General features: G+C 42.6%; 1 protein-coding gene across 6 annotated transcripts; it reads left to right on the top strand.

Moving 5' to 3' along the window:
- Positions 1-1,349: 1,349 nt before the first annotated feature.
- LOC123165605 (phosphatidylinositol 4-phosphate 5-kinase 9) lies at positions 1,350-6,518 on the top strand. Of its 6 annotated transcripts, none has more exons than XM_044583289.1 (9): positions 1,350-1,533; positions 2,394-3,605; positions 3,875-4,042; positions 4,294-4,459; positions 4,708-4,818; positions 5,174-5,361; positions 5,447-5,601; positions 5,749-5,920; positions 6,018-6,518. In XM_044583289.1, exons 2-9 carry the CDS (start codon positions 2,407-2,409, stop codon positions 6,289-6,291), a joined length of 2,433 nt encoding a protein of 810 aa, XP_044439224.1. In that variant the 5' UTR covers positions 1,350-1,533; positions 2,394-2,406; the 3' UTR covers positions 6,292-6,518. The 6 variants fall into 6 exon arrangements, with proteins under 6 accessions (XP_044439224.1, XP_044439223.1, XP_044439221.1 ...); XM_044583288.1 differs by having other exon boundaries at positions 5,447-5,604; XM_044583286.1 differs by having other exon boundaries at positions 3,875-4,168.
- The last annotated feature ends 5,491 nt before the right edge of the window (positions 6,519-12,009 follow it).

The following is a 12,009-nucleotide window of genomic DNA, read 5'->3' as shown; positions in this document are numbered from 1 at the left end:
TTCGAAGGCCATGTCGGCAGTGGCCGCAGCGGCACTCCGCACGACGCAGCAGGAGGCAGAGCGGCTCCTCCGCGAGCGGAGGCAGCCGCTGGACAAGGCTATCGCAGCCCTCCAGCACCGTGCCGCCGCTGGAGGGACGATGGCACTGACGGAAACGGCGGTGCGGCAGGACAGGGCGGCCACGCATACGAGGTGGTCGTCCGGTACATGGTTTAGGTTTTTTTATTTTTTTAGTTAACCGGTCGAAATATCGACCTTCTTATGTAAATTATATTTGAACTTGAATGAAAATCATCCAGTTTGCACGAATTTCATTTGATTGGTTTGAGTTGTTATGAAAATGTATTATACGGCTAGCGTTGGATGGCTACCTCTCACTTCCGTGTCCGCGGATGTTTTCACGGGTTGCCCTTAGAGTTGCTCTTAGCTCGTTAGGAGGTCGCCGTCACAAAACAAACTAGACAGTGGACGTCACATCCATCATGCTATATCCTAGTGCATGCATGCGACTTTGGCGGCTACCCGTTAGCTCAAGCAAACGCTGTGGAAGTTGTACACGATAAGACATTACTTTTCTTCGATCCAATAACAAGCCTAGGCTAGCTTAGATAACCTGACGTAGCATCTCTGTGCATGCATGCTTATATATTTATTTTCTTTCAAGAAGTGGGTAAAAGCCCTGGGCCTTTGTATCAAGTGATGCGCACAATCATATAATTGCTGATAATAACGAACAAATCGGTTTACAAATCACAGTCATGCTACATTCTTTTAGTTTTTGTCGGAATTTATTTTGTCTCACACAAAATGTATCAAACTTTGGAGTTTGAACTGTTTCAATCGTTCATCGGTTTTTTGAGATGGCACGCCGCTCATTGCACATGGATCTTGTTATTTTGCGATCCCTTGCGGGCCGGGAGAGGAAAGAGACAAGAAGCATGCATGTTGCGTGTCTAGGCATCTGCGAGCTGCTTTGTATTCAATAGTATTCTCTCCGTTCCACAATGTAGTACGCCCACGTTTCCGATCTTTGACCATAAATTTAGCCAACGAGACTGATTGTGGCGAAAGCAAAAATTATAACACTTAATTCATATCGAAAGTACGAATTCAGTGGTACAATTTTTGCTCCCGCCGCAATCGGTCTTGTTGATTAAACTGACGATCAAACTTGAATCTCGGGAAGCGTGGGCGCACTATATTGTGGAATGGAGGGAGTAGTAGTAAATTTTGTCGGAAATGTGTGCCAAGTTGCTTCTTCGTTTGGCTCTACTATATTGGCAGTTCACCTCCGTGAGTACATTTAGTATAGTAGCTAAAAAAATTCCTAAATGTTTGCCAAGTTGCTTGCTTCGTCTGGCCTCTTCTTGTTAAAATAAACAATAATACTACTACTACTAGTCCACATTGAGTATCTAATCTAATCTATCACGAGAAGCAGCATTCCTCTTCTTGTTTGTTTCACTTGACATAGCAGAGCAGAGGAGGCCGGCGTCCATCCCTTCCTCCCTCTCGTCGCCTCGCACAGCACAGGTAAGCATCCCTTCCTTCCTCCCTCTCTCGCCGTCGCCGCCGACAAGCTGCATGCCACTCCTCTCGCCCTCGCCCTCGCCCTCTCCGGCCAGCTCTAAGCAGCAACGGGCATGGAGGGGAATTCATTATTCATGGAGGGCAAAGCTAGCTGGATAAGCTGCTATACTAGATGCTTTCTCTTCACTGCATTTGCATGCATACATGCGGCAGTTTCTCTCTCTAGTTCATCGCTTCTCCTTCTCCTGTCCTTTCAGATTTCCAGCCTACTAGTACTCCCTCCGTTTATTTTCACTTTGCATATAAGATTTTTCTTTAAGTCAAATTTCATAAAGTTTGACCAAATTTGTATACAAAATTATCAACATCTACAACACTCATAATGATATACTACAATATGAAAGTTAATTCAATGATGCATCTAATCATAATGATTTTAGATTTTGAGTGTTGATATTCCCTAGTCAAAATTTGCTACATTTGGTTTAAGACAAGTCTTGTATGTAGACTAAAAAGAAAAGGAGGGAGCACTGGTATATACTTTGTCTGATGAATGTATTTTCTCTGATGACTCTATATGCAAATGCTTCAAGCACATGCTTCTTTACTGACTCTGCATTTTTATTATCATTATTATGGCTTGGTGATCTGTATTACCACTGCCATCACAGCAACCAACCACTACGATGATAAATTAATGTACATGTTCCAATCAAAGAGAACAGAGCAACCAAAACAGAGGCACAACTTGCTGTTTCTTGTATGCATGATGTATATGTATATTCTTTCAGTTCTATGCTCAACGTGAAGCTAGCTAGGATACTCATTCTTTCCTTTCTTTCTTCTATCTCCTGTATGTACAGGGGGTCCCTAAATATGCAAAACACCCCCTCTGCTCTGCCCAACAACCCTCAAGTTCAAGCAACGGTTGACCTTTCCCTCTCTCAACAAAACCACCCAAATGCTGCTTCCAGCTCCAGACCCAATCCTGCAGCCGACCTCACGGTCAGACACCTCACACTACCCAACGGTGACATCTACTCCGGCACGACATCATGTGGGTTACCGGATGGCACAGGCCGGTACGTCTGGTCTGGTACCGTCTGCATCTACGACGGCGAGTGGAGGAGAGGGATGAGGAACGGCCATGGCAGAACAACATGGCCGTCATCAGGAGCTGTCTACGATGGCGAGTACTCTGCTGGCTACATGGACGGTGAAGGAACACATGTCGAAACCTCCTCTTCTTCCTACAAGGGGCAATGGAAGCTGGACCGCAAGCACGGCGTCGGCTTCCAAACGTACCCCAACGGAGACACATACCTCGGTTCATGGGCTCAAGGCCAGATGGAAGGCCATGGTAGGTACACATGGGCAGCAGACCGCAGCACCTACGTCGGCGCAATGAGAAATGGCACCATGTCTGGCAAAGGGGTACTTGCATGGACCACCGGGGACTCATTTCAGGGGAACTGGCTCGGCGACACAATGCATGGGTACGGTTTGTACACGTGGGAGGACGGTGGGTACTATCTAGGCATCTGGACAAGGGGGGTCAAGGATGGGAAGGGCACTTTCTTCCCGAAATCTCGCGGAGTCCTCGTCGAGCATGAGCTCTACATCGACGATCTAAGGAAGAGAGGTGTTCTGCCTGACATCACTAATGTCATGCAATGCTCCTCTTCCTTCGAGAACGACACAAATGTCGGTGTGAACCGAGGGGGTGCTAGATTATCCAGAAGAAACAACTTGAGTTTTGATCAGCAGTCTCCCTCAGAGAAGCCGTCTTTGCAGAGACGCTGGAGCATTGGGATGGCTAAACCAAGTGCAGGAGATTCTGAAACACAAGGTTGTGAAAACAGTGCTGATTCTAGCCTCGAGGTACTCGAAAGGGAGTATGCGCAAGGTGTTCTGATCAGCGAGATTGTGTTGAACAACGGCAACTCAGAAACGTCCAAAAATGCGAGACGTCGTCGGCAGAGCAAGGCGGCGAAGGATGTCAAAAGGCCTGGAGAGACGATAATCAAAGGGCACATGAGCTATGATCTAATGCTCAGCCTGCAGCTTGGAATCAGGTAATCCATACATGTAGTACAAGGTATCATCATTTGAAATTTCAATACCTTTTAGAGGACTTTCTTCTCTCTATCTACCTGGTTTGTTGCGGTTGCATTGACATGTAATGTTCTGATATTAGTACATACATATATTGTTCACTACCTTTAATCCATGCGCAAAAGAGGATTGTGCCTTGTTTATTAACATGGGGGTTTCTTGTTGAATACCCAAGTAATTTATTTTCCAATAATGATCACTAAAAGTTAAATGTCATTATGCTACTCAGGTACACAGTTGGAAAGATTACACCGATTCAGGCGCGTGAAATGAGAACTTCTGATTATGGCCCCAGAGCATGTTTCTGGATGAACTTCCCCATAACAGGGTCACGGCTTACTCCTGCGCATTGTGCGGTAGATTTTAAGTGGAAAGACTATTGCCCAATGGTTTTCCGGTTTGTTGCTTTATCTCACTTTTCTTTTAATAAGATTGAGTATATTATTTTGGTCAACATATGTTCTTATGTTAATGTAGTACTTCCTTATACTTGGCTTATCAATGGCTTAACTACCATCATTAGGTGAGGGTTAATAACAACTCATACAATTTGGTATTTCCTCATTTGAATAGCTAGTCAGACCTCCTCATGATATTTTGTCCTATTTCAAAACATAATATGATTAATTTCTTGTTCTTTTATTATAGAAACTTGAGGGAGATGTTCAAGATTGATACAACAGATTATATGATCTCCATTTGCGGAAGTGATGCTCTTAGAGAGCTCTCTTCTCCCGGAAAGAGTGGAAGCATCTTTTTCTTATCGCAAGATGACCGGTTTATGATCAAGACTCTTCGGAAATCTGAAGCAAAGGTATTGTGTCCACTTACTGATTTTAGAATTTTTATTGAGTAGTGAACCACTATATATTTTTAGTGATGTTTAATGATCCAGATCTGGCTTTTATGATGTTCAACATGTCCTCATAAGGAATTCTAGTTCTTAATTGGTTTTGTAGCTCACTTATTGATCCATATTAAAACTTTAGTTCAAACTTGTCCTAATGTGCATGTGCTTACATTTGCTACTTGACATTTTGTTGACATCATATTTTCATGTAGGTTCTTTTGCGTATGCTTCCATACTATTATCACCATGTCCATACTTATGAGAACACACTCGTAACTAAATTTTTTGGCATCCATAGGGTGAAACCTTCCAGCGGTCGAAAGGTAATGACATTATTAGTTGTGATCTCTCTCATTTTATAAATATGCAAAAATTAATAGAAGTTGTGATTTAATTTTGTTTCGGCTAGTAATACATACATAGATTGATCATGTTAACATATTGCTATATATTTGTCAAGGAATGTATTTTGATGGTATTTGTGTGTACATGTTTCTCTAACATATCACGGTTGCGGTTGATGGTCAAATTAATGTATTTCCCAAAAATCGTACATTTTTTAACATGGGAGTGCATTTCATTCGGTTCTAAAAGGGTATATTAGTTAGAATTGATGTTATTTTTGTTAGAAATAATGACTAATGTTGAACCATTTGTTTTGATTGTTTGTATTTGCAGTTCCGATTTGTAGTGATGGGAAACATGTTCTACACAGAACTTAGAGTCCATCGAAGATTTGATTTGAAAGGTTCATCTTTGGGCCGCTCAAATGAAAAAATTGAAATTGACGTGAACACGACATTTAAAGACTTAGATCTGAACTATTCATTTTATCTCGAGCCTTCTTGGAGGGATGCTTTGCTTAAGTAAGCATTCACTACGAATGACAAAAATGTATTGCCATGACTATTTTTGAGTTTAACAACCATGTTTAATTCTTGTTCTATGTAGGCAGATTGGGACCGACAGCGAGTTTCTTAGGAATCAGGGTATAATGGATTACAGCTTGCTTCTTGGTTTGCATTATCGTGCTCGTCAAAGCCTAAAAAGAGGAGCATCATGCCATGAAAGTCTTGTGCTAGACAAACTGACCAATCTTACAGAAGGTGGTAAGCACTATGCATGCATATTTTCGTCGGGCATATATATTACTTTTATGTAAATCCTCTAAGTATTGAGTCAATAACATGTCATTTACAATATCAATGTGTTGGTTAATTGTTGCTAATGTTGGGAGGTGGTGATTAATGTAGATTCCATGGAGGAAAAAGCAGCTTGTAACTATCGTGAAGGGTTGGTTTTGGTGCAAAGAGGTAGCGACCAAAAGGGTGAAATCGTTGTTAGCCCTCACATACGGGGAAGCCCACTGGGTTTGTCGTCTGCTTGTTTTGAGGAAGTGGATCTTCTGATTCCAGGCACAGCAAGGTCATTCATTAATTTATGTTAGTCAATTCTCATGTTCTAGTTCTAATGTTATTTGTGAGTTCAATAGATGATTAATTTTTGTTCTCAAATTGGATAGGCTGCCAATCCAACTAGGGGTGAACATGCCCGCAAGAGCGGAGAAACAAGAAGAGGATGGCAGCAAATCGCTCTGGCAAGTATATGATGTGGTACTCTACATAGGGATCATTGATATTCTCCAAAAGTATAACATGAAGAAGAAGATTGAGCATGCATATAAGTCCATCAAGTATAAGTACAACCCCTTGTCAATATCTTCTGTTAAACCACAATTCTACTCAGAGCGATTCCTCAAGTTCATTCACACCGTCTTCCCTCAAAACTCTAGCTAGTTACAATCTAACACATGATTCATCTTTCCTTCCTTCTCCTCCGCAAGGAAAATGTAGAAACAAAACCATCAAAGGAAACATCTTTGCTTTCTATGTTGATGTACATGTGTATGAAATGGACTAAGAGCGTTGTATGCAATGTATCAAGCATGGTTTTGACATAGGATTCAAGACATTATAAAACATATGAAGGGAGTAACCATTCTTCCATTCCATGATTATGACAATTCCTTATAGCCTTTTTCATGCGACCCCCCACAAGCGCTGGTAGCTCATGATCTTCTTTCTTAAAATTTGTTATCTGTGAACGAAGTTGCATAACCTTTGCATATTGAAATTTTTTAGATAAAAAGTTACTGCAACAATCAGTCCATGAGGTTATATTACCTCTAGGAAAATCTAGAAGCCATATTTTGCTTTTCCTCTCAAAGAGAAAGGAAAAAGATGCAACTTCAAAGCGTCAGTGATAATCCACAAGTATAGGGGATCGCAACAGTTTTCGAGGGTAGAGTATTCAATCCAAATTTATTGATTCGACACAAGGGGAGCCAAAAAATATTCTCAAGTATTAGCAGTTGAGTTGTCAATTCAACCACACCTGGATAACTTAATATCTGCAGCAAAGTATTTAGTAGCAAAGTAGTATGGAAGTAACGGTAACGGTAACAAAAGTAATATTTTTGGGTTTTGTAGTGATTGTAACAGTAGCAACGGAAAAGTAAATAAGCGAAGAACAATATGTGAAAAGCTCGTATGCATTGGATCGGTGATGGAGAATTATGCCGGATGCGGTTCATCATTTAACAGTCATAACATAAGGTGATACAGAAATAGCTCCAATTCATCAATGTAATGTAGGCATGTATTCCGAATATAGTCATACGTGCTTATGAAAAAGAACTTGCATGACATCTTTTGTCCTATCCTCCCGTGGCAGCGGGGTCCTAATGGAAATTAAGGGATATTAAGGCCTCCTTTTAATAGAGTACCGGACCAAAGCATTAACACATAGTGAATACATGAACTCCTCAAACTATGGTCATCACCGGAAGTGGTCCCGATTATTGTCACTTCGGGGTTGCCGGATCATAACACATAGTAGGTGACTATAGACTTGCAAGATAGGATCAAGAACTCACATATACTAGATAATACCCTGCGCGTTGCTGCGGCATTCATAGTGTGAGCAATTTGGATTGAATATTAACAAATATAATTCGAACATAATATCAATAATAGGTGTACATGTATATGTATATTCGCTAATCATATAAGGTCACAATTAGTGGAAAAGGTTAGGGATAGAAATGTTCTTATTCAAAAAAAGAACAATCACACTATGTTTACAATCTGTCCACCGGAAGCATGCAAAAAAATACATATCATTGCAAGATTTCAGTGAATCCAGTGCCCCTTTTTTTGTGTATACATCAAGATCTGTAACAAAACTATATCAGAAGAGATAGAGTTTACTTACAGATGGTGCCGTAGCAGGGCACATCAAGTTAAAAATCATTGGGATTACTTCAACCCATCCAACTTCGTTTTGCTATCAGTTCTATGAGATTGGATGTCCTGACAGCAATGTTGACCTCATAGGGTGGCACTTACAAATCAAAAACCAACCACACGTTGGAGATAGGTGCATGTCATAGAGAAGGTTGAGAAGACGAAAGGGATGGCTCACCCATGGCGATTGAGATTTAGATCGGGAGCACATGCAGGCTAACCAGCTACAGTGGAGACAATGAACATGGAGTAGCTCTAGCCTCCGTTGTTCCCTGGAGAACAGAAAAAGCAGAAGGAAGTCCACTCCAAAGTTCACCGTGCCTACTTACAAACTCATAATCGAAAGAAAGCAGTACCCTCCCAAGCTGCAAGGAACTGAGCTTGAAAAGAAAAGGACTACCATTGCTGCAGTAATCAGCTGATGCGACACATCGTTGAACGCCGGTGGATGAAACGCTCCCCCAAACGGACGATGTCAACGGAGGCCCTGCCTGGCCCTTTCGGCCAAAAATAAAGCGGCCGGTCAGGTTTTGGCCGGAAAAGACGCCAACCAGGGCACCGCGACCACCATCTCGACCAACAGGGCACACGCCAGCGACGTGAACATAGCCCGATAGAATACCGAAGACCCGCGAGGGCCTGCCGGATCGGCAGTCATGCCGAAGGAGCGGCTTGCTGTAGAGATCGGCACCATCTGCACGGCGCCCTGATGTTGTAGATAGGGGAATATATTGGGGTTTGAGGAAGCGAGGGATTATCGTTTTTTTTAGGGATAGTAAAGTCTGTGGTTTACGGGAAACTGGTGAGGGTGCATTCATTTTTTTTAGGATGAGGGTGCATTCATTTCGTTGTAGCGGAGTCCGTGATTTACGGCTGGAAACAGATGAGCGCCGTTTTTTGTTTGTTTGAGGGTTGTTCTGTACGCGGTTAACAAAACGATCATTGTAGCCTCATGCACCTTAGGAATTGCTGATGTGGCAAGTTGCTGACTTGGATAGGCTGCATGTATAAATAATTACCTATAGTGGGGATCAATCTCTTGGGTATATAGGATTCATGAAAACATAATAGGTTCAGATCTGAAATCATGGCATTCGGGCCCTAGTGACAAGCATTAAGCATATCAAAGTCATAGCAACATCAATCTCAGAACATAGTGAATACTAGGGATCAAACCCTAACAAAACTAACTCGATTACATGATAAATCTCATCCAACCCATCACCGTCCAGCAAGCCTACGATGGAATTACTCACGCACGGCGGTGAGTATCATGAAATTGGTGATGGAGGATGGTTGATGATGACGACGGCGACGGATTCCCCTCTCCGGAGCCCCGAACGGACTCCAGATCAGCCCTCCCGAAAGAGTTTAGGGCTTGGCGGTGGCTCCGTATCGTAAAACGCGATGAATCTTTCTCTGTGATTTTTTCTCCCCGAACACGAATATATGGAGTTGGAGTTGAGGTCGGTGGAGCGTCAGGGGGCCCACGAGGCAGGGGGCGCGCCCCCCACCCTCACTAGTAGGAAAAGGGGCTTTTACCCCGGTTCATGAGGGCCTTTAGTCCCGGTTCAGGAATCGGGACTAAAGGGTCGTTACTAATGCCCTAGCCCTTTAGTCCCGGTTCTTACACGAACCGGGACTAAAGGCCGTCCACGTGGCCGGTGCGGGGAGCCCAGGCAGGAGGGCCTTTGGTCCCGGTTGGTGCCACCAACCGGGACCAATAGGCATCCACGCGTCAGCACCTGGCAGGAGCTGAGGTTTTTGTTTTTTTTTGAAAGGGGGGGGGTTTGGGGGTTTTGGGGGGTTAATTTAGGTTGTTATTAGGTAGCTATTAGAGAGAAGTGTCCTCTCTTATATCTCCGTGCTTGGTTTACCAACGCTACGTACTGCTATGCCTAAACATGGCTTAGATTGAAGTGAAGGCAACATGTGGTGCATGTCGAAAGTAATACTAATCCGGACTTGATCAAGTTTGGATTGTACTACTTTCGACACGCACCACATGCATGTTGCCTTCACTTCAATCCAATCCATGTTCATTTCACCCGCTGATATATAATAACTCTTCATGCACGCATCATGCATCATCATATATAATAACAAGTCCTACTAATCATCATCATACAACTTCTACTCGTTATTAATAACAAGTCATACGATCGATCATCATCCTCACAGTCATCGAACCAACCCTACTTAATTGTTCTTAGCACATGATCATCAGTATTAGGTAGGACCGAAATACCCTCTTTAAGGTAAAATAGCATAAAACAATATAGACCCTGACTCTCCATTATGGAGAATGGAGATCATCCTGTCTCCAATTCTTGCGCCTCGCTTCCTTTTGCTTCCAAGAAGCTCCTTGCGACTGTCCATACATTTTTTCCATTCTTTGATTTGCATGTCTCCACTTCTTTTAGAAATCCGGTATGGACAGTTGAGATTCGTAGGATGACCTGGTTGTATATTCAAAACATCAAGCCTACCATTCTGATACATCAAATGAGGCACACAATCCTCTGGGATTATCTGTTGAAAAACATAGTAATAACTTCATAGTTAGCAATGATAATGCACTAGTTTTAGAACTATGCAAAATATGCACGGATGTCGTAATAGTAAGAAATCTTACCAGGGTATCTCCATAGTAGTTACCGTAGTTCACCACGTGCACTAGTGGCACGTATGGAGGACCATAATGATGAGGAGTTTGATTGTAGATATTGTAATTCTCAATATCAGTACAAAATCCGACCAGATGAGTTTTCTCCTTATAAGTTAACTCAGAGCCATCGGTGTAGTAGGTTCTGTCTACCATGTTCCGCACATTGTTTGAACAATCAAAATAAGCTGTCAATGAAAATAAGCTGTCAACTATTTTGAAATGAACAATATAAATTAGCTAATAACTATGTTTGAGAAACTCACATAGCGGTAGAATTGGAGGCGTATCAACAAGGACCCAAATGTCCATATTGTCTTGCTCGATGTCAGGATCACCAAGATCCATGGTGACAAGCATACCCTCATCAAAACCATACATCTTGCAAAATGCTTCCCAATTTTTGCAACCAAAATGGGTTACGCTCTCAGAATTATACAGCTTTACTTCAAAATCTATATCATGATGGGTCCTTAGGTGAATTTTCTTTGTTTCCATACTTTCATGGTCTTCAAAACCCATCCTCTCCAAGACGTAGCGTCTTGCATGGCATGGGATAAGCTAGCCGAATTGTAAAAGATGAAAAGTACACGTTGAAATAGTTGAAGTCGTGCTTAATTACGAAAAAATAACACTTGTCGTCGTTGCGTACCGTTTCAACATCGAACGTCTCCTCCAGCTTAATACTGAAGCGCCGATCTTCGTCCAGGTGAGGCCTGTCGCACTGACCTCGGTCGTCGTGGCACCAGTCGCACTCCCCCGGGAGACTTTCGTCGTCCGAGTACGACATTTCCTATGTTCATATATAATTCAAATATTAAACATCTACAATTAAATATATGTACTAAAAAACCTAAGTTAGATCATTATTATTCATCACGGGTTGACTATCGGTTTGTCGAGTCTTTTCTTGAAAACTCTCAGCTCACGTGGTGTATACATTCGACCGTTGGTGATGGTCGCTCCTCCCTTTGTCCCCGTGTGCATTACACCAAAATGTCTAGCTAGCACACGGGAACAAAGGAGAAGCGACCCCCACGACAACAGTCGGGATTCTTCGTCCTCTCATATATATATGGTGGAACTCTCCCTCACTGATTCCTCTCTGACATTTGCGACCGTCGGTGATGGTAGCTCCTCCTTTCGTTCTCGAGTGCATTACACCAAATTGTCTAGCACACGGGAACGAAGGAGAAGCTACCCCCACGACAACACAGTCGGGATTCTTCGTCCTCTCATATATGGTGGAGACTCGACAGACTTACAGTCAACCCGAAATATCGTTTAATTATCTTTCTAAAAGAGGATTTGGCTGGTCTCACCTCGATGTCGGAGGGGGCGGTGACGGGGACGACGGCGGGGATGATGGAGGGGCCGGGGGGGGCTCCTAGATTTCTGCGAAAACAAAAACCCTATAAGCTATCAACTAATCATAGTGCTCTCCAATTTTAGCATTCAAAGTAGGATCGGAGTAGTTTTCCACTTTGAGCATTCAATAAGCAAAATCAAATCACAAAATAAAGTAGTATTCAAATTAGGATGCA

Source organism: Triticum aestivum, chromosome 7D, assembly GCF_018294505.1.
Source record: "Triticum aestivum cultivar Chinese Spring chromosome 7D, IWGSC CS RefSeq v2.1, whole genome shotgun sequence".
Classification (NCBI taxonomy): Eukaryota; Viridiplantae; Streptophyta; class Magnoliopsida; order Poales; family Poaceae; genus Triticum; species Triticum aestivum.
This window is presented reverse-complemented; position numbering and strand designations above follow the sequence as displayed.

What these genes read in the sequence shown, in the direction of transcription:
- LOC123165605 (XM_044583284.1), top strand. Translation starts at nt 2,407, where the DNA reads ATGCAAAACACCCCCTCTGCTCTGCCCAACAACCCTCAAGTTCAAGCA. An exon ending in AGCCTGCAGCTTGGAATCAG is followed by an intron (nt 3,606 to 3,874) that starts GTAATCCATACA and finishes TATGCTACTCAG; the next exon opens with GTACACAGTTGGAAAGATTA. An exon ending in CTGATTCCAGGCACAGCAAG is followed by an intron (nt 5,921 to 6,017) that starts GTCATTCATTAA and finishes CAAATTGGATAG; the next exon opens with GCTGCCAATCCAACTAGGGG.